Here is a 23,608-nt window from a genome sequence, read left to right on the forward strand (position 1 = left end):
TACACAAGAACAAAGCTTTTATTTGCCTAACACATGTTGATTTAGTTTATAAGAATAGATCACTTCCTCTAAATTTTGCTTGTGACCCCTCAAGACATGAATTGGTGGAAGTGATCAGAGCCAAAACTACACAAACCTTTTTTTTTTTCCTAAAAAAAAAAAGTAAAAGCATTAGTTTGCTTCTAATGTGCAATCCTGGGTAATACTACTGATTGTAAGCACAAGGGAAACTTTTTGTTACTGAAGTAAATGAAACTTCATTAGTTTTCAATCTAATTTAACAATGTGCTACAAGGTCACGACCTAATGTCCCTTGTTGTTCTAACTGATAGTCTAAGGGGCCAAGTAAAATATGAAGATAGTCCAATGACACATATTGCAATCACCCCTTGTTTCTTGTTAGGGGGAGAAAAAAAAAACATGAAAGTTCAATTTCATTATGGGTAGACTGTATACTTTTTTGCTTCTTCTTTTTTGTTTGGTTTGCTCATACATGCAAATACCAAGTGCATTCCATTACTTCTTCAAATCCAAAAATTGAATATACTCTGTGCCTGGAAACAGCCACCTATTGCACAAGGTTCAAACCTGGGAACCAAAACGTAATCGCTGAGAAGCTGAAAGAATGACTTATCCATCATTCTACAGGCTCATATCCATAACATGACTTTTTAAATGCAAGATTCTGATGATGACCAAGGATGGCTTTTCCAAAAATGAAAATATTCTTAGTTTTTAACCAAAAATTTTCCAATTACGAAAAGGTTCTGTGACAAATCATAAGAGCCACATGGGCAAAGTTGAAAATTATCTCTTAAAAATAATGTGCAGATCAAGAGGAGCAAATGAAAGTACAAAGAAAAGGGGTGCGAGTATGGAGACTAACGTGTCAAGAAAGGCTTCCTAATCCACAAAAAAAGAACACTCGTTCATTGGGTTTAAAATGTTTTTGCTTACTTCTTCCACAAAAAAAAAAAAAAAAAAAAAGGCCGTTGCTTACTATGAAGAGACTGTTTTGCATGTGAGAATTGGTGATACAACTTTCACTATGTACACCATCATACACCATTTTTTTGAAGATGTCTCATGGGTTTACACCATTTTTCAATCCTCTAAAGAAACCCCACACAATAACATTGTACAGAATGCTCTTCTGCCTTCCTGGATAAATGTATCTGGAAACTGTAAAACCCACGATTTTTGGCACCGATTTTGTTATTTTATTTCCCCAATTAATTAAATAGATAAATTTACTAAGTAAAAGAAAAATAAAATAAAAATAACTGTAGGATAGGATAAGGGGTCTAATAAATTAAAACTCTGGCCCAAGCCACCTACTAGTAAGCAAGAGCCGTCAGAGAGGAGAGAAAGAGAAGCAGGCGACACCGTCAATCGATCCGACGACTAGGCATCTAAACCTGTAAGTCTCGAGTTCACGCAAGAAAACTTTTCTTTTAAGTTGTAGTTGTTATATTAATGGGTCTAGAAATTTTATGCGCATGTATTGTTGTTATATAGGCATAGATATATATATGTTTTGATAAGATTAGTATATGGGTTAATAGATCAGGGGGGTTGATTTTTAATCTGGTGATTATAGGGTGAGTGAATCTGTTTTATAAAAAAAAAAAAAAAAAAGTGAAGAGCAGCGGCAGCCGCTGCTCTGTCTTGGTGCGGCTGCCATTTCTGGCGGCAAAGAAAAGAGCTTCAAGGGTTGGCCGCAAGACAGCCAAAAAAAAAAAAAAAAAAGTTGTCGCCAGCACTTGCTGGCGACATTGGAGTGAATTCATGGTTGGCCTTTCGGCCAACCAATTGAGGGTCTGGGCGCCAGACCTTCTGGTGGCCAACCATGGGTCCCACCCGAGGGTAAAAAAAAAAATAATAATAAATAAATAAAATAAAGCAAAACATATATATATGGTAATAAATAAATAAATAAAGGGAAGCAATTTAAATTTGGGCCAAAGGATAGTATAAAATTTAGTAAACGTTTAGTCAATAAATTTTATATATAACTAGCCCATTTTTATAGTATATCGTGAATATTAGAAAATTCAAGACCCGATTTAAAGTAATTGTTAGAATTGAATTATTGGTCATGTAAAACTTATATTTAATTAATTACGTCTAAGATATTTAAAGAAAAATCTAGGATATCTTAATTTAGCCTTATGAGGTTAAGGTAGATGAGGTGAGATAAATTTATCATAATCATAATAGTAAATAATAATTAATAAACAATAATAGTAAGGATAATAACAATATGGACATGGAGAAGATAAATTTAAGGATATAAACGAAGATAAAAATATAAATACGAGTGGAATAAACTAAGACAATAATAATTATAATAAGTCAATATATATATGTACATGTATATATAAATAATAATAACACCTACACACGCATAAAAGTGGAAATAAAGGGGAAGTAATAGTAACTATTTAATATTTATATAAGTGGTAATAAAATAAATTAGCGACGACGAGGATGATAATAATAATAATGAATAATTATAAACTATAAATAAACAGAGTGAGATAGTAGTCGGGATAATAAACATGATTACGAATAATTATTTTCTTTTAAATTGAGAAATGTTATAAAAAGGGAAACTTTCCAAATTAAGAAACCTTCCAAAAATGGAAACTTTCTAAAAATAGAAACTATCCAGAAATAGAAAACATTTCAATTTAGGGAAACTCTGCCAGGGTTCATATAATGGTTTAGACACGAATATTTGACTCGCCTAGGGTTTGTATAGTTATGCATCTATAGGAAGTAACCACTAATTAAGGAACCTATGCATTTGATAGGTACGATACAAGGATCTAAGATAGTTCCTCTCGAGCAGCCAAACAAAGGTAGGTGGTACTTACCCTTCTGAGATTTCAAATGTGCAAAACGAAATTCTTGTTCTCGATCCGATTTTGTTGAGTTGACTCGAAAGGTGTTTGATTAAATGTTTTACTTGGATATTTATGAAAGCTATATTTTACTATACAAAAATGGACCATGTGACTTATTTGAAATGTTTTGATATGATTTTATATACAAAATGAGCTGGATCTTTTATGAAAACAAAGATTTATGTATATGATATATGAAATGAATTTTGACAAGTAAAGCTCAGAGCAGTCATGAAATAGACGGTAGGGGCTATAGTCCTGTCTAATCGCCATGGTAGCCTGGTATAGAGTCCGGCCGATTGGTAAGGTCATGGTAGCCTGGTATAGAGTCCGGCCGATTGACCCAAATATGAATGAGACCAATCGGTAGTCATGAAACTTATTGGTCGCCCACCTAGTAGGGGTTTAATCTCTAGGCTGAGTACTCAGTAGCCGGTCATTACATGTACTTGTTATGAGCTGATATGGAACGATTTATGAGCTAATATGAAACGATTTATGAGTTGAAATGCAACGTTTTATGGGATGATTCATGAATGGATATGAAGAGACTTATGAAATGTTATAAAGTGATTTATGACGTTACGATTCCTCATGTATAATTATCAATGTGATGCTTTTAAATTGCTTGTCATTCTTTACTACTGATTGTTTTATAAATGATGTTACTTTCAAAATTATGGATGTGAATGATATGCAAACGATTTGAGTTGTACTTATACGTGTATGTATCTATAAAACTAAGAGTGCATGGTCCAACAGAGGGGTAAATATTACCTACTGAGTAATGTGTCGCTCAACCCACTTCTTACCATTTTTTGCAGATTCTGAAGAGTATGAATTGGTTTACGTAGAAGACCCCGAGGATGACTTTTATTAGCAGTAGATTAATAGAAGTTGGCAGGCTAGTTTCTTCTAGTTGTTAGCCTTATTTACTTTTGTTTCCGCTATTTCAATAAATGTACGAACGTCTCGAATATTCGTAGACTTTCTTTTATATGTGGTTTGTACCGCACTTTATTTGGTTAAGTCATTTAGTACTTTTAAAGTTAAACGAGTTGATGTAGCCTTGTATTCTTGAGTGAGACTTGGGAGTACGGCGGATGTCATGTGACGGGCACGTGCGGGCTCGGGACGTGACAGAAACAATCACCCAAACGGTTCTTTTAGACTTCAATACAATAATTTGGACAGACAAGAAGCATAAAACTACTCGAACAACCAAATAACTAGGAAAAGGTGCTCTGCCAAGAAAGGCAATTAAGTAAAAAGTAAAGTTAAATTTTACTTTTGGTTTGGTTTATAACCAGCCTTCTCCTTAGCTGGTTTGGTTCATCAAATAAACCCTTAAGCTTTCAACCTGAATAGAAGCACTCTGCCCCTTAAACTCTCAACCTGAATAGAAGCAGTCTGTACCGTGGATAGTTAGGTTGGAGACTTTATGAACTACTATGTTAATCAAACCACATGCTCGACAGCTTCTGCATTCCCTCCTCAGTTCCCTTTGAGTTATTTTACTGATTTTTAAGGTCAAATTGTTAAAATCAGGAGGAATTAGGTATAAATATAGCTTCCTTTGCTGAAGTTGATCACATGATCATCAGGGTCCAAATCAGAAATCTCAGGTTGTGAAGGATCAGTTAATTGGAAAACTAGAACCAATAATCTGTCAATAACCTCCGTTTAGTTTTTGACCTCCAGTTCCAACATCTCCACTGGATGAGCTCCAGCTCTTAGCCCTTCTCTTTGCATGTAGTTCAATCTTACTTTTTGGTTATGTTGCTCAATGGTTGCATTTCAACCAACTAATTACAGACTATCTAGTGTTGAAGTTCAAGATAGGAATGATCTTCTGGATTTATTGTCATTTTATTTCCTTTCTTCATTGTAGTTGGTGCAGGGATATGCCTCTTTTTGCATCTTGTTCAATTTTTCATCATCAGAAGTTGCCTTTTACCTAAAAAAGAAAATTAAACACAATGCTTTCTCTCTCTGTAATCCTTTATACTCCCACTGTAGATTTATTCTTCATAAATCTGCCTCATTCTTGATTTCTTCCTTTTAGACACAATGCTGCCTCATTCTTGATTTCTTCCCACTGTAGATTTATCTTCATAATTCTGCATTACTTTTCCATATGATAGATTTTTCATTTGCATTTTAGTATTATCAGTGGCCTCTTCATCTTCCATGACTTCCAACTGAAAAGCTTGCACAATTGCATGGATGTGTCAATTCTCCAGGTGATGAATTTGATTGGTGCAGTTATGGTGGATGACATGATAGATACTGCTGCTAAGCATTCCTGGATTCATGCTCCTGATTTATCACTTATGCCTCATTTTGTTAACAAATGGAAATATAAAAAATATCCATGGCATCAAAGGCAAATCCAACTATTTGGGTTTAAGTTGAATCCCCCTCCCCCATCTCCCACCTTCTTTTTGTACATGGGACGGGCATGCCTGGTGGCTCTAAAGTATAAGTTATTAACCTTTTCTCATAGATAAAGGGTGGGAGAGGAAGAAGTGAAGAGCTCTGTGTTTTGCATATTTTAATTCTCGCGAAATCTGCGATATACTGGTTTTACCCTTATCTGTATCTGCTATTCTAGGTACTAATAGTTATCTATGCATGATTGGGCTTCCAATATGCTTTACTTCTACTTTGCTTTTTTGTCATCTTGGTCTAGTGTGATGTTGCCAGCCTGTGATTGATTCAGCTGATTTATGCCATTTATGGAAGTCAATGCCCTTCTTTGATCTTGTTTTTGCAATTGCTGCACCCACGCCGTTTTCAGGTACTACATCTCCAGTGCATAATGCTCCATTACTTGCATATGATACAGCTGCTCCAATTGAAAGTAGTTCTCAATAAGCTTAATATCAAGCAGAAGATAAAATCTTAATAATCTTGTTTCCTGTTAAAAATTTCCATTTCCTCAACAACACCACATAGGGCCAAAAAGAATAATAGAATTTAATAAATTCTGATTTTACTCTTTCAAGTGGTAGTTGACATCATATATGAAGTTGGCTGGATGAGTTTTCATGACTTCAACTTTTGAATAGCACATTAGTGGTAGAGCCATATTTGTCTTTAATGTTTTTTTCTCCAGGTAGTTGTTAGCCTCAGAAACACATCTGAAGATGGTGATTGCATATGACTCGTGGGTTTTTGGCACAAAAATGTTTATGTTCTGAAGTATTCTGGATATTCTTGTGGAAAAGTTCTCAGGCAGATCAGTGTTACAGCCTTGTGTGCAAGACCTATAGCATATGGTATTCTTTTCAGTTCCATTTACTGTTTCCTTCTCCAATGAACTTTTCTTTGGACTTGTACTTAGTAGCGAGCGGGGTAATATTATTTAGCATTCACACAATGATCTGCAATGATTTCTCACGTTTATCTGGGTTCTGCTAAAGTATTTTGTATGTCTGTTCTTTTTCAATCCTCCTGCAATAGAAATGTTGTCAAATGGATTGTTCGAAGAGGTGATCATAACAAATACCATCCCTTTAGCAGAGCAGAACTATTTCCCCCAGCTTACGGTCCTATCTGTTGCAAACCTTTTGGGTAAGACCATTTGGCGCGTTCATGATGATTGTTCTGTGAGTATTACTTCAACCAAATATATATTTGCTTCATAACTTTATATTTGTTCCCTAGCAGATGAGGATTTACGTCCTCTTTTTCCTTTGGTTATAGCGCATTCTGCTTGGTGAAATACATTTAAACAAGGATCAGAGGAACTTAATGAAACTTCCTTTTTATCAAAAAAAAAAAAAAAAAGAAGATGGGATCAGAGCAGAGGAAATTAGAGCTTTGTTTCTCCCTTGATATAGTTTAGTTGGCCCATCACATCTTGTATGAACTCTTGCTTCAGCATTGGGACATCAATGCATGCTTCATATTTCAATTGGTGCTTTGAACATTCTCTAATTGATTCAGCGCTTGGTTTATAAAACTCTGTAGGAGGATTTCTCAGTTTTTACCTTCATTTTTTGACGTTTCTTCTTGATATCTTGGCTTTCAGGGAAGCTTTGAACCCTATTCCTGCTTGGGCATAGAATATTGATCAGTTTCGAGTGAGCTTTTTTTCATAGAATATTGTGAAGTACAGCTTCTGGCCTGGAAGCAATGTTGCGGATAAAATTTTCATTCTTTAGTAGCATCCAGCATTTCATTTTCCTAATATTGTCTGGACTTTGTCACCCCTGTGGTATGATATTTCTTATGTACCTGACCTGTGGTGTAGAATAGTTTTTACTTGTAACTGAACGACTTGATGCCAGTATATATAAATAATTTGGGAGCTTTGGTTATTCCTGGTTCGTTTCACTGGTAACATTATAATCAGTAGCATCACATTTTTTTTCAATATTGAATTTCTGTGCGAGGATTATCAATTCCCTCTTGTCAAATATGATATCTCCATGTGCGTCCTTTTGGAATTTGTATCATTCGACTTCGATCGACGCAGGAGAAGAATGCATGCTGCGCCCTATGTTTGCTCTAATGGATTTGCTGAAGGAGTATGATATCTTAGCATTGACACCAAAAACTAATTTAAACGATCAGGTACACAGTATAGTTCTTAACAGCCATCCCCAAACCAACATGGAAACCTACAAAGAATGATGTTCTTCAAAAAAAGCCTGAAAGGACAATATCTATAATAACAATAATATCTCCTGACCTTTAAGGATATCCACAACTACTATTTCCTTCTCAACAGTAACTCCAACCACACTTTATACCTTTTTTTTTTTTTTTTTCCAGTTAGGGGTATCCGGACCTACACCCGACTAGTCTCCTAACTCCGAGGAGAGCGGGTCCACCGATCCTCGGGAAATTACCCCAGGCTGCCAACCACACTTTATACCTTGAATGAACAACAGCAGTGCTTCACTATTTGTACTCAAATTGCAAAGCAGACAGTTATCAATTTCTCTTGAAGTTGAATCTAATTCATCTCTTCGAAGTAAATCTTCTGGACTCCGTCTTCTTGGTTTTCTTTGAACCTGATGACTTGTAATACCTTCAGATACATCACTTTTCATTTTCATGAAGTGAAATCCCATAATATACCGGTACTCCCCAGTCCCAAGACAACGAGAGCAGTAGCTAAGACCACTCCCACCAGTCCCTGCACCTGCAGCGGGCAACTTGTGGGCAATCCTCAGATCAAGAGCATATTCCAGGACACAATTAAAACATAGAAATTATACTGAAACCTCACCATTTTGGCCATGCTCCTTTAGGAAGTATGGTAAGATGTGGGAAATTTGTCCTCCCTGCATTATGCATGATGCAAAGTCACGCAACTTGTGAAACCACCTCCCATATTTCAAAAGTACTGTAGTTGTTAAAGAAACTTAAAATGAAGGTAAAATTAAACAAATACGAATACAAGTAGAGGAAAATGCAGCATTCCATTCCAAAAACGACTGTATAAAATGTCAATTAGCTTTAAAGAGTGGCATTGCTAAACAAAAAAACAGGTTCTTTAGTGTCGAAGATATGTGATCTGATATTATGAAAAGATTTGATATTGTAAATATGAAAAAAGATTTGATTATAGTATCATATGATTATAATATCATATATTAATTAGGTATCATATAATTATAGTATTATATATTAATTAGGTAGTGGATTGATTTAGATTAGCATGATTTTAAGATTTAAATTAGGTTACACTTGTGTATATATATTTGTATATTGTGTAGTCCAAATATATGAAAAAAAAATATTTTCTCTCCCTTTTTCTTAGTTTACATGGTATCAAAGCTTTAGTCTCTGTTGTCAGTTTGTCTTTTGACGTGACCCTGTTGAGTCACTTTTAGATATTTCTTGTGTGAATTATAATAGCAGATATGAAAGGTAGTAGTAGAGAGATAAAAACAATAATTTTTGATATTATTCCTACAACATCAAAAATTATTGAACACAAATTGAGTGGAAAAAATTTTTTGGATTGGAATAAAACTATTCGAATATATCTACGCAGCATCGATAGAGATGATCATCTCACTGATGACCCACCCGTTTATGGGGAAAAAAATTAGGGAAAATACAAAACTATTTTTGCAAATCTGAAACTCTATTGATAATGAGATAGTCAGTCTCATCAATCATTGTGAGTTTGTTAAAGATCTTATGGATTATTTGGCTTTCTTGTATTCTGGTAAGGGTAATTTAAATCATATATATGATGTTTGCAAGGAATTTTACCGTCCGGAAAAACAGCAGAGATCCCTTACAGCATATTTTTTTAGATTTTAAACGTGTATGAAGAATTGAATTCTCTCCTTCCTTTTAGTACTGATGTAAAAATTCAACAGTCTCAACGGGAACAAATGGCTGTAATGAGTTTTCTTGCAGGATTACTAGTTGAGTTTGATGCTGTTCGAACACAAATTCTCTCTAACCCAGAGATTGTTTCCCTCCATGACACTTTCACACGAGTGTTGAGAACTGAAAGATCTTTGTCTACTTCCAATGTTACTAGTGCTCTCGTGAGTCGAAGTAGAGTTGGTCGAGGAAATAATAGTAGAAACAGTGGCAAAAATGGGACTGGTGAGATTGCTGGTCATGGACAATACAACTCAAATCAACGAGTCTGTTATCACTGTAAGAAACCAGGTCATACCATACGTACGTGTTGGGACCTTCATAGTAGACTCAACAGCAGCCCCCGTCTGCAAATTTCGCAACCCAGGAAAACAATTATGTGTCTTCTGACAAATCCATACTTATCTTTGCTGATGAGTTTGCCCACTTTACTAAGTTCCAGGCCTCACAAAAATCTGCTAACCCATCTTCTAATACCAATTCTCCTTCTATTGATTACTCAGGTAAACCTACTACATGCCTTGTGTCATCTTCTAACAAATGAGTCATCGATTCCGGTGCAACAGATCATATGACCGGTAATAAAGGTATTCTCTACTTTTTTAATCCTAACAAAGATCATCCGATTGTTACTTTGGCTAATGGGTCATGTGCTTAAGTTGCGGGTTCTGGTATAGCATTTCCTATGTCATCTATCCCCTTATATTCAGTCTTATGTTTACCTAATTTTTCGTTTAATCTACTCTCAGTCAGTAAAATTACAAAAGTTCTCAAGTGGTCTGTCTCATTTTTTCCTGAATATTGTGTTTTTCAAGATTTTATGACAGGGAAAATTATTGGTAAAGGACGTGAGTATGGCGGCCTGTATACACTTGAAACCCCTTCATCGAAATTGCCGAAACTTGTTGCATGTTCCTCCACTTTGATTCCGCTTGAAATTCACTGTCGTTTTGGTCATCCATCTCTACCCACCTTGAAGACGTTGTGTCCAAATTTTTAAAATTTATCCCATTTAGATTGTAAGTCATGCTAATTTGTCAAGTATTATCGTTTGCCTTACTTGCCTAGAGTCAATAAATGGGTTTCATCGCCCTTTGAATTAATGCACTCTCATATGTGGGGCCCTTGTCCAATAGTATCTAAATCTGGTTTTAAGTATTTTGTCACCTTTGTTGATGACTACTCTCGTGTTACTTGGTTATATTTAATGAGAAGTCGTTCAGATTTATTTAATATTTTTTGTTCCTTTTGTTCTGAAATAAAAACACAATTTAATGTGCATGTCCACATTTTGCGAAGTGATAATGCAAAAGAATACTTTTTTAAATCCTTTAATTCGTATATGTCAGAAAATGGAATCCTTCACCAATATTCATGTTCTGACACACCACCACAAAATGGTATTGCTGAAAAGAAAAATAGGCACTTATTAGAAATTGCTAGAGCCCTTCTATTTCACATGAAAGTTCCTAAGCAATTTTGGGCAGATGCTATTTCAACAGCCTGTTTTCTAATTAATCGCATGTCATCTTCTGTGCTTGCAGGTGAGATTCCTTATTCAATTTTGTTTCCAACCCAATCTTTATTCCCCATTGAACCACGCATATTTGGGTGTACTTGTTTTGTTCGTGATACCCGTCCTTAAGTGTCTAAATTAGATCTCAAATCTCTCAAGTGTGTGTTTTTGGGTTATTCACGTCTTCAAAAAGGGTATAGATGTTATTCTCCAATTTTAGATCGTTATTTAGGCTCTGCTGATGTTACATTTTTTGAGACGCATTCATTTTTTCTTGAGTCTAATGTCTATAGTAGTCAGGGGGAGGGAGATGATATTCTAGTCTACACTGTTACAACAACTGTTCCTACAAGACCACCGATCAGTCAAGTGTATTCTCGTCGTTCTCAACACATAGATTCACATCTTCCACCACCTTCTCTTTCAATAGATCCGAGTTCTGATCCACCGCTTCCTCAGTCTCTAAATTCCAATTTTGATTTGCCTATTGCTTTAAGAAAAGGTAAAAGATAGTGCACTTACCCAATTTCATCATTTGTTTCATATGACCATTTGTCTCCCTCCTTGCGTTGTTTTACTGCTTTCTTAGATTCAATATCTCTTCCTCAACGCTTATCTGAGGTTTTGGAACATCCTGGTTGGCGGGCTGCTATGGAGGAAGAAATGATGGCCCTAGATAATAATGATACCTGAGATTTGGTTCATCTACCAACAGGTATGAAACTTATTTGTTGTAAATGGGTGTTTACTGTTAAAGTCAATCCTGATGGTTCTTTGCTCACCTCAAAGCTCGTCTTGTTGCAAAAGGGTATGCTCAGACATATGCGGTGGATTATTCAGACACGTTTTCTTCCGTCGCAAAACTCACCTCTGCTCGATTATTTATTTCCCTTGCTGCTACTAATAATTGGCCTTTGTACCAGCTAGATATTAAGAATGCATTCCTTCATGGGGATTTGCAAGAGAAAGTTTATATGGAGCAACCACCTGGATTTGTTGCTCAGGGGGAGTCTGGTAAGGTTTGTAGACTCCGAAAGTCATTATATGGTTTAAAACAGAGTTCTCGTGCTTGGTTTGGGAAATTCAGTGAGGTGGTTCAAGAGTTTGGCATGAAGAAGTGTAATTCTGATCATTCTATCTTTTATCAACAATCTGAAGTTGGTATTATCTTATTAGTGATTTATATTGATGATATTGTTATTACTGGTAGTAACAATGTAGGTATTGCAGCTCTTAAAAATTTTCTTCAATCGCGCTTCCAGACAAAAGATTTGAGTATGTTTAAATACTTTTTAGGTATTGAGGTTACCAAATGTAAACAAGGTATCTTCTTATGCTAAAGGAAGTATGTTTTTTATCTTTTGAAAGTAACAGGAAAGCTAGGTGTTAAGTCATGTAGTGCACCAATGATCCCTAACATGCAACTTACAGCAGATGATGAGGGGTTATTCTCAGATCTTGAAATGTACCGGCGATTAGTGGGGAAGTTGAATTATTTTACTGTGACTCATCCGGATATTGTATATCCGGTTAGTATTTTGAGTCAACTTATGTCCTCATCAAGAACCACCCATTGGGCAGTTTTAGAGCAAATCTTATGTTATCTTAAAGAAACTCCAGGACGTGGTATACTATATGGTAATCATAGTCATTCTCATGTTGAATGCTTCTTAGATGCGGATTGGACAGGTTCTAAAATTGATCGAAGATCAACAACTGGATATTGTGTTTTCGTTGGAGGTAATTTGGTATCGTGGAAAAGTAAGAATGCTTCTCAGATTACAACTGGACATGTTGAATGCTTCTCAGATGCGGATTGGACAGGTTCTAAATTTGATCGAAAATCTACAACTGGATATTGTGTTTTCGTTGGAGGTAATTTGGTATCGTGGAAAAGTAAGAAACAAAGTGTAGTATGTCGCTCTAGTGCAGAGTCTGAATACCGGTCTATGGCACAATCCACTTGTGAGCTTATATGGATACATCAATTATTGTGTGAGGTGAAAATCAATAATTCACTTCCAATGAAGTTATGGTGTGACAATCAAACTGCCCTTCATATAGCATCAAATCCAGTTTTTCATGAGAGAACAAAGCATATCAAAATTAATTGCCACTTTGTTCGTGGAAAAATCCAGCAAAACTTGATCTCAACCAGTCATGTGAAAATTGGAGAATAGTTAGTTGATATTTTCACTAAACCTCTAAATGGTCCGAGAATTGATTACATTTGTGGCAAGATGGACATGATAAACATCTATGCTCCATCTTGAGAGGGAGTGTTGAAGATATGTGATCTGATATTATGAAAAGATTTGATATTGTAAATATTAGGAAAAATTTGATTATAGTATCATATATTAATTAGGTATCATATGATTATAGTATCATATATTAATTAGGTAGTAGATTGATTTAGATTAGCATGATTTTAGGATCTAAATTAAGTTACACTTGTGTATATTTATTTGTATATTGTGTAGTCCAAATATATGAAAAAGAGTATTTTCTCTCTCTTTTTCTTAGTTTACATTTAGATTACGAAGGGACGTATTTGTTTGCTGTCTAGAAAAGAAGTTCAGTCTTGTACAATGCCATTGATCCAAATAGTATCTATCACCCTGGAAATGTGTAGGGAGATGATATTTAGCATCCTCAAGTTGCTCCTTTATTGCTAAAGTTGGCCATTCTCCACTGCCTCATAAACCAGTCAGGCATCTATGGTATCAAAAGTGGCTAGTAAGGGATCGATTCAGTCTAGTCAGGAACAATGCCTTACAAAAATGCATCAAGAAAATGAAGTTGAAGGGAAAGTAGATTATATACTATACACTCATGGCATAGTATTGGGTACTACTGGTTCTAGCTTGACCTACGAAGAAACAGGTAGCAGATTCAATGATAGAACTAACTCCCCCCCCCGGCGCGGCGGCAAACAACAAAAAAGAAAGCTAGACTAGATTAGAAAGATTATATATAGAAGGCAACATATAGTTCATACTAGAACCAAAACAGTGGTGCTTCAGCGGATTGAACTAGGACCAAATTAATACTCTAGGAGGCCTAATGTTCCAGATAAATTCATAATTAGTCCAGCCATCTAAGTTGTGTTGACAAAGGACATTGACCAAAATAAAAATTAAAAAGGTGCAAGGTTTGAATTACTGCTACAGGCAAAAGGTTCATAACAACTACAATTATAAGACTTGCAAACATAATTAGGTTCAAGTGTTCTATCTATTTGCCTTCCAGTGCTAATATCTATTATACCATATAGTTAAGTGAACAAATAAGAGAAGCTCAGAATGTGAAGGAATGGTATACAAACCTATCCCATGGCAATTATGGCAACTCTGCCGCTCCCTCCATGCAAGGTGGATCTGGCTTCTTTCTTTGTTCTCTCTGCACATTTGACTACAACAGGAACAATATCAGAAAAGGATAAAGCTCAATATAAAATTTAAACTTTGACTAGTGACAAATGAGCACGCACTTGGTGATAAACAATAATGCATAAAATTTTAAAGGAATCATCATTTGCCGCACCAAAAGTTAATATTAACATTTAATAAAAGGAAAACAGATATGCCCTCTGATTGAAGAGTTCAGTTGCTTGACCTGTTGCGCTCTTAGATTTTAAGTCAGTGCAAAATGCATACATTTACTGTTTCTAAAAAAAATGCTGAAAATAATTGAGAATCTGGTAATGACTGAAGTCAGTTCTTCAGCAGCCATACAAATTTGACACCTAAAATGGAATTTAGGAAATGGACCAAACAGCAAATGTAGCTACAGTATCTCCAAGCCATTTCTCCAAATTCCTCGTAGCTCCTTGTAGCAATAGTTCAACCAGGAAGCTTAGTGTCTAAATACTTCTGGTCTTTGGTTGTGACTCCAAGACCCATACCATAATGAGTTTTATCCAATGGCATTTTTTTTAAAAAAAAAAAAAATTCCATCATCTTTCTTGGAATTCATCTAACTCACTAACCTCCCTCTCATTACTCTTCCTAGTTTCAGCTATCCAACTTCTTTTCCACTACTTTTGTTCCTTAATTATGAGTTATTCTCCATTTCAGAACATTATTAGATTGTTACTAGATAAGTTACATGACTTACAAATATTTGGTTAAAAACTTTAGAGTCTTCTATCATTGGTTTAAATCTTTAGTCACAACTTTGCAAGAAATTGTAGTCACAGGTTTGGATCATACATAAAAATGACAATTTTTGAGTAAATTGGCTGAAGGTCTTTTACTTCATGATCATTTCCCTTAAATAAGAATTTCTGTACAATCTATTTTAGGTAATCATCTATACATAGCTAATTACAGCTAATGTCCTAATTACTGATATTCTATTTTAGGTAACTATATATACACAATTAATGAACAAATCGTGGGCATGATTTATGCCATAATCTTTGCCACAATTTCTGCCATCATCTTATGCCATAATCTCTACCATTGATATCCCCCCTCAAATTGATGCTGGTTGATCAGCTAGCATCAGCATCAATTTGTCAACAAGAAAGTGATGTCTAGGTTTGGAAAGAGCCTTAGTAAACACATCAGCAGTTTGGAGAGCAGTGGTGATATGCGGAAGAGAGATGACATGAGCATCATATGCTTCACGAATAGAGTGACAATCTATTTCAATGTGCTTGGTACGCTCATGAAATACTGGGTTAGCAGCAATTTGAATAGCACTAGTGTTATCTGCATGGAGCGGAGTAGGCTCAATTTGAGGAAACCCAAGTTCACCCAACAATCCACGAAGCTAAACAATTTCAGAATATGCAGAGGACATGGCCCGATACTCAGACTCAGTAGAAGACTTAGACACCCGATCTTGCTTCTTGCTTTTCCAAGAAACGAGAGAGTTACCAATAAACATGCACCAACCGGTAATGGAACGTCTAGTATCAGAACAACCAGCCCAATCAGCATCACTGTATGCAACCAGACGAATAGGAGAGTCGACTTGAAAGAAAAGACCTCGGGCAGAAGTGCCTTTCAAATAGCGAACAATGCGACGAACAGCGGCGAGATGAAGGTGCCTAAGGGCTTGCATAAATTGACTGACTTGTTGAACAGCAAAAGAAATATCAGGCCGAGTAATAGTCAGATAATTGAGGCTGCCTACCAATTGTCCATATAAAGAAGGATCAGATAGAAAAGCACCCTCATCATGACGATATTTAACATTCACCTCCAAGGGAATATCAACTGAACGACCATCTTGAAGGCCAGCCAAAGCAATTAACTCTTGAATGTATTTATGCTTGTGTAAGAAGATACCAGCGGAGGTGGAACGCACCTCAAGACCTAAAAAATACTGTAAAGGACCCAAGTCCTTCATATGAAAAGAAGTTTGAAGATGGTCTTGAAGCTTAGAAATCAAGTCAGTAGCAGTCCCTGTAATAACAATATCATCAACATATACCAGAAGCAGGACAATTCCTTTAGGTGTCTTGCAAAGAAACAAAGAGGAGTCATACTGGCTTTGGACAAATGAGAAATTAATAAGCATAGAACGAAATTTATCAAACCAAGCATGTGGAGCCTATTTCAAACCATAGAGTGATCGTTTCAACTTACAAACATCAAATGAAGGTGTAAAAAATAACCCTGATGGTGGAGTCATATAAATTTCTTCTTTAAAATCCCCATGCAAAAAGGCATTCTTAACATCCATTTGTCGCAATGACCAGCCCTTAGAAGCAGCAATAGCTAGAATAAGGCGTACTGTTGTCATCTTTGCGACGGGGGCAAATGTCTCCTCATAATTTATTCCATATTCTTGTTTATTACCAAGTGTCACCACCCTCGCTTTATATCGATCAAGTGAGCCATCAGACCGTAGCTTAATGGAATAAATCCACTTACAACCAATGGGCTTAACACCACTAGGACATGGAATAATATCCCAAGTATGGTTCTCCTGGAGAGCATGAAATTCTTGCATAGCTTTTACCCAACATGCATGCTTAGTTGCTTGAGAATAAGAGGTAGGAACTGCAGTATTAGCTAAAGTAGCAGAGAAGCCATACCTAGCAGGAGGTTGACGGATACGAGAAGATCTTCGAAGAACCACTGGAGCAGGTATTGGTTCTGGGTCGGGAAGGATTTGAGATGATGGAGCCCTGCGCCGTTGATAGACAATGCCGGGTTTAAAACGCTCAATTGGTGGCGAGATATCATCAAAGCTAGGAAGAAGGACACGCTTGAAAGGTAAAACATGCTGCTGAAAATAGTACTCATGCTCAAAGAAAATTACATTTCTAGAAACATGGAAACGATTAGCAACAACATCATAGCATAAAAATCCTTTCTGAGTAGTGCTATAACCCATAAAAGCACACCGAACTGATTGGGCTGTAAGCTTGTGACGCTCATGAGGTGGCAAGTGAACAAAACAAACACAGCCAAATGGGTGTAACATGTGATAATCAGGATGGACACCAAAAAGGCGATAATAAGGAGAGTCAAAACCCAATTGTTGAGAAGGCAGACGATTAATCAAATATACTGCAGTTGTCAAAGCTTCAACCCAAAATTTAGACGGCATTGTAGACTGTAAGAGTAATGTTCGAACAATATCCAACAAGTGACGGTTTTTACGCTCAGCCACCCCATTCTGTTGGGGCGTATAAGGACATGATCGCTGAGAGAGAATGCCTTTATGTTGCAAGAAGGCTTGAAAGTTATGTGACACATATTCGCCACCATTATCAGATTGGAAAATCTTAATAGTTGTGGAAAATTGTGTCTCAATATAAGCCACAAAAGTTTGAAAAACAGTAAATACCTCAGCTTTGGTGCGCAAAAAATATATCCATGTGAACCGACTATAGTCATCAATGAACGTCACAAAATATCTATAATGCGCATGTGAAATGACAGGAGTAATGCCCCAAACATCACTATGTATTATCTCAAAACATGCATTAGCACGACTACCATAAGTAGGAAAAAGTAAAGTTTTGCTCTTTCCTAACTTACAAGCAGAACAATCAAGAGACAATGCATGAGTAGAACACTGATCTTTTTGTTCAAGAAGACCACACTTCATCAAATTAGATAGTATCACATTATTTGGATGACCTAATCGCCTATGCCAAACGTCAACCTTATTTTCAACAATCATAGAAGCTAAAGATAAAGGTTTAGGAATAGCAAATTGCAACGGACATAATCTTCCCACTTTAGGCCCCCTTGCGATCACCTTCCCCGACATCTGATCCTGCACACGACAACCATCACGAGAGAAGTTGACAGTACAGTTATCATCCACCAACTGACCAACAGAAATTAAACTAGTAGCCAACTTAGGAGCGACAAAAACATGACGAAAAGAATGTCCAAGATCACCAATGGCTGTAATTGGAAGATTACTACCATTAGCAATCTGTATATTTTGTCTACCAGTATACTGCTGCAAATTCTGTAACGAATCAGTAGAGCCGGTCATATGATTGGATGCTCCAGAATCAACAAACCAAGTAGAAGAGATTGTCTTACCTTGGCCCTGAAGCCCAAGGGCAGAAAATGCTGTGAGAATCATCTGTTGGACCATTTCTGGAGTAATAACAGCCTGATTGGTGCTTGTGGTTGTAAGTGTAGGACCAATAACAGTAGGATCTGGAACTGCAACGTGAAAAGCTTGAGCTCGCCTGTTTTCTGGTCGTGTAGGACAGTCCTTGATAATATGTCCATTCTGTTTACAGTAATTACAAAATTTCTTACCACAGTTGTGAGCAATATGTCCAAGCTCCTTGCAGCTGTAGCACTGCATTGATCCCTTTCCTTTATTCCTCCCTTGTGCAGCATAAGCAACATTGACAACTTCTGATGTCCCTCCAGATGCACTTAGAACAGATTGTGTAGCCAATCGCTGTTCTTCCCGTAATAATTCACCAAGACAAACATCCAAAGAAGGAACCGGATTTCTATTCAGCAATCCACCCCGAGTAACCTCAAATTCTGATCTCAGTTTCATCAAAAATTGATCACGCATACTAACTTCATGAACCTGTTGAAGGCTGCCTAAGGCCTCCTTAGGTACCTTAGAGTAGATAAGACCAGTATATTCGCTCCATAAGTTAATAAATCCAGAATAATATTGCTCAATAGAGAGATTACCTTGACTGAAGGTACTAATCTCATGTTCAAGCTGAAATCGTCGTGCAGTATTATTTTGATGATATATGCGTTGCAGAAAACCCCACATCTCCCTAGCTGTACCAAATGAACGCAAATTGTTCACCATATGGGCTTCAACGGAGGCTAAAATCCAAGAAATAATTCTAGCATCCTTTGCCTCCCATTGACCAAGTTCTTTCTCATTTTTGGGAGCAGGAGAAGTCCCATCAATGTGACCACAAAGGTCCTTCCCTTTCAGAAACATTCTGAATTGAAATTCCCAGGCCGCATAATTCTTTCCTGTAAATTTGATAGCCGAAGTCTCTGTAGGGGAGCTTCCAAAAGAATTCTCAATAGACATTCTTAAAAAATGAGAAAGAAAAAAAAATTCAATGCAATTTTGAAATCACAAAATTGATTGACCAAAAAATCTCAAAGCCAAAATGTTGATTAGAAATTAATCAACCCAGAAAACTAACCAAATGATTCAAATATCCAGCTATGGATTCAAGAGACTAGCTCTAGTACCATGACAATTTTTGAGTAAATTGGCTGAATGCCTTTTACTTCATGATCATTTCCCTTAAATAAGAATTTCTGTACAATCTATTTTAGGTAGTCATCTATACATAGCTAATTACAGCTAATGTCCTAATTACTGATATTCTATTCTAGGTAACTATATATACACAATTAATGAACAAATCGTGGGCATGATTTATGCCATAATCTTTGCCACAATTTCTGCCATCATCTTATGCCATAATCTCTACCATTGATAAAAAATAGGGAGTTCGATCATGAACTGCAACTCATGTTATTGAAAAAGCAGTTTTTTTTCTGGCAGTTGCATGAGTAGTTTGTGAATGACTCCATTACATTGTGGAGATCTCTCTATTATGGTTTTCTGACATAGAACAAAATCTGTAGACAAAACATATTTCAACCCGAGAATTAAATCAAGAATGCTTTGTCTAATCTAATGTACCTTAAGGAGTTCTTGGTGCTGCAGCCACGAACTGTAGCCTTTATTGTGGCTATGACTGGTCCAAACTTTCTTTTGTTTCTGAGAAGACTTCACTTACACCGTAGTAATTATGATATCTTGGTGGTCAGGATGCCTCCACTTTGGTTTTCGTGCATCTTGTGATCAGAGTTAGCTTTGCAACTTGGAAAAGCTACTAAAACTCTCTGATCTTTTGAGTACTCTCTTATCAGTCTTGAGAAGAAAGAATCCTCTCTTTCCAGTAGCTTTGCTGGTGTGTCATACTCTGCTATCCACCCTGTTCATGGAACAACAATCATGAGTTTAATGAATTGAACACCAAAGAGTACACAACTAGAAGTACATGTAAAAAAAAATTGAGATGTTCATTTGTTTTCTTACCATCACTGAGGACCAATACAATATCGCTATCTATAACTGTGTGGATTCTGTGAGCTATAGTAACCACCGTTCGATCTTTAAATTCTTGACTGTTGATCTTTTTGTATTGTACCATCGGTTGCAGTATCAACAGATGCAGTGGCTTCATCTAAGACAAGAATTGTGCTCTTCTCTTGCAAGGCTCTTCCAAGACAGAATAATTACCATTGGCCGACACTCCAGTTTTCCCCCATTTTCAACCACTGTATGTTAGTTGCATTAAAAGAACAAAAATTTAGTACACATTTTATCACCACCTAAGCATTGCATTTGAGATAGTAGTCCAAGGCAAGTATGCGACCTGTAGTTTCCAGCTTCTCTGGCTTCCCCCACACCAAATCACCTAACTGACATTTGTCTAGAGCCTTAAATCAACCTTAAATCACTACATGGGTTTTAGGGTAATTAACCTTGAATCAACGCCAATTTTGCCTTTCATGGCAGCTGAAAAAAGAAGGTAAAAATTGGCCCCTGTATGCATTTTTGTCATTTTAGGGCAATTCAAACCAAGTAGATCGACCATCTTAGCCGTTTTTGCCTTTCATAGCCTTCAAAACAAATTACGTTATGGAGTACCCAAAAAAACAAAAAAGATGAGTTGTGATTTATATGAAAAAAATATAAGCACCATGAATGCATAGGAAATTCACTGATTGCTTAAATTTGTTTTTAATTCTTAAAATATGTGGTCTAAAACACAATTACTCTTAAAGGGTCATATGATGAAGCGTTTAAATAAACAAGGGATTTGTCAGTATGCAACTACCAGAAAATGAATGTGCAAAGCGCCATCCAATCTATTTCAGTCGATGGATGATCTAAACACAAGAAGGCATTAAGTTTGATTGTTATGATAGTTCTTGCATTTAGGTTAATATGATTGAAGGCTACAGCACATTTTAATGGCATAAAGCCTCAGAATCTTCTGGCTCTTGGTACTACAAACCATGCATAAAAGACCAAAACAGATGTTGAAGAGCATCATAATTGGGTGTTTAAAGCACCGTCGATCTTGTTGCAGGCATTCTTAACGTTAGTTGCATGAGGAAGTGTCTTTTGACGACCACAGGACAGTGCACTGATTCATGAACATCATTCAAATGCCCAAGAATGATCCGCTAATATGATCAACTGAATAAAGATCAGATTGTCAAGTCTAAGACAGTTGATGAGTCGAAAATTGACAAATCAGATTTGCTAATTTTTAACTTCTTCGGTTTTTTTTCCCGGCTTCCTCTCTACTTTCTTTTGTATCTATCCCTGATTTGCCTCGTTTTAAAGGCCTTTTATAGAGTAGATGCCTTTAGTCTTTGAAGCCAAGTGGTGATGAAACTCATATTTTAACTAATGAACTGATAATCAATGATGCAGGTATCTGAACAGTTGACTGGTCTAGTTCTACTGCCAAATGCAAAGCTCATGGAAAGTAACTTCAAAGCAAAACTATGTCATGAGAAAACCTCCCAGAGAATCTCCTCAGAGGTATAAATACAACAACAGAAAACAGTGAGAGGAACTCAAAACTCGAAAAAATGAGTCAACCATGAGCAACTAAGTAGATCTTAGCAAAGCTTGAAAATTAAAGAATGGGTAAAAGTCTCAAGTGACCAATTCTCATCCATTTAATATTTCCAGCTTCCATTACTCACTCATTTGGTCTTGGAGAAAACATTTGAATCTGGCGCCAAATCTACAAATATCGAATAACAATAACATTGTAGATGTTTCAAGATGTTACTTGATTGTTCAATCCTAAAGAAACCCTAAAACAATAACATTGTAGAAAATGCTACTATGGAAATAACCACCCTCTTTTGTTTTCAAAGTACCTTTCTGCACAAAATGTTTCTGAAAACAACGTCTTTCACAATGCAGACCTTAGCCCACAAATTTGGACAGAATAGAAACACAAGACTAGTTGAAAAGCCAAATACCCATGAAAAGGTGCTCAGACAAGCAAAGGCAAAGTGAATGAAAAGACTAGTCATCGGCAAAAGCTATGAAACGAAAAAATTTAGACAAATTACGAAGGACCAAAAAAATCAAACCTACTCCTAAAACAGTGTTTTATAAAGGTTAAACTTCAATTTCGCTGATTAGATGGAGCACTTAGTACTCAATAGCAAACTGGAAATGATGGTTTTGACCTAAACTGAACAAGACAGCAAGTGGTACGATATAGTAGCCATTACACTTGTGAATTAAATAGTAAAATTTAAGCAAAATATCTAGAGACCTCTGCAGACTCGAATGTGAAATAGTTTCATTCACTTATAAGTCATTCAAGTAAGAGAGAGAGAGAGAGAGATAAGACAATAGCACGTACCTTCTCCCGCTCCCAATTTATCCCTCCATGCCATCCCCAAATAGACGAGATGTTCAAGGGTCTCAAACAACAAAATGCATCTGCAATCACCCATTTACAGCTTTAAAACATATTGATGGGATTTGGGAGCCACTAAAGAACCATATGAAGAAGATTAAGTTGCTCCCTTCAGTTTGAACCAAATCGAGTAACACTGAAAATGTAGATGAATTTCATGGGAACTTTTCGCAAGCACTTTCTGGAGATGCATTCTGGCCTTGACATATCTACTCTTCTAAGACAACCATTAAATAGTGTTGCACGGAAGGTGATTAGGTTGACAAGCATCTGTTTCCATTTGCATAAAAACATATTTACCTTCCTTTAGCAGCCCAGCTTCACAAAGGCCATATGATCAGACAAAACGCCAAAACATCAAAATGCAATCCTTTATCCAGAAAAGTTACAAGATGCTCACCCAGGGGTGTAGGGAGCAACCTTTAAAACCATATCAAGCAGCATAGAATTGTTCCCTTCACTAGAAACTAAATCAACAATTATTGAAACAGTAGATAAATCAGGAGAAAACCCTCTTGCAAACAATTCCTGAAGAAGCATTTGTGCCTCAAAATATTCACCGCATTTAAGACATCCACGGACGATGATATTGTAAGTACGGGCATTTGGCGAACAGTTATCATCTTTCATTTTCACAAGAAACTCTTTAGCTTCTTTCAGCTTTCCTGCTTCACAAAGTCCTTTTATCATTGTATTGTATGTCACAACATTAGGATGCAATCCTTTATTAGGAAGACTTTGAAAAATGTCTTGTGCAAGATCAAGCATCCCCTTCTTGCAATACCCATTAATGATGATATTGAACATGGTAATGTCAAGGTCTACCCGGTCAGAGTCCATCCTCTCTAATAATAACAATGCTTCATTCATATT

The 23,608-nt window shown here is 36.4% G+C and overlaps 1 protein-coding gene across 14 annotated transcripts; it reads right to left on the bottom strand.

Moving 5' to 3' along the window:
* Positions 1 to 7,511: 7,511 nt before the first annotated feature.
* On the bottom strand, positions 7,512 to 23,136 carry LOC113709919 (retrovirus-related Pol polyprotein from transposon RE1). 14 transcript variants are annotated; one of them, XM_072065551.1, is made up of 7 exons: positions 22,679 to 23,136; positions 20,654 to 20,900; positions 20,314 to 20,555; positions 19,915 to 20,209; positions 16,835 to 19,288; positions 14,111 to 14,196; positions 7,512 to 8,206 (listed from the first exon to the last, which is right to left on the bottom strand). In XM_072065551.1, exons 5-7 carry the CDS (start codon positions 19,285 to 19,287, stop codon positions 8,148 to 8,150), a joined length of 2,598 nt encoding a protein of 865 aa, XP_071921652.1. In that variant the 5' UTR covers position 19,288; positions 19,915 to 20,209; positions 20,314 to 20,555; positions 20,654 to 20,900; positions 22,679 to 23,136; the 3' UTR covers positions 7,512 to 8,147. The 14 variants fall into 14 exon arrangements, with proteins under 14 accessions (XP_071921652.1, XP_071921654.1, XP_071921653.1 ...); XM_072065553.1 differs by lacking the exons at positions 7,512 to 8,206; positions 14,111 to 14,196 and adding an exon at positions 15,022 to 16,199 and having other exon boundaries at positions 16,835 to 16,927; positions 18,306 to 19,288; XM_072065552.1 differs by lacking the exons at positions 7,512 to 8,206; positions 14,111 to 14,196 and adding an exon at positions 16,049 to 16,199.
* Positions 23,137 to 23,608: the final 472 nt, after the last annotated feature.

This window comes from Coffea arabica, chromosome 9e (genome assembly GCF_036785885.1).
Source record: "Coffea arabica cultivar ET-39 chromosome 9e, Coffea Arabica ET-39 HiFi, whole genome shotgun sequence".
NCBI classification, from domain to species: Eukaryota; Viridiplantae; Streptophyta; class Magnoliopsida; order Gentianales; family Rubiaceae; genus Coffea; species Coffea arabica.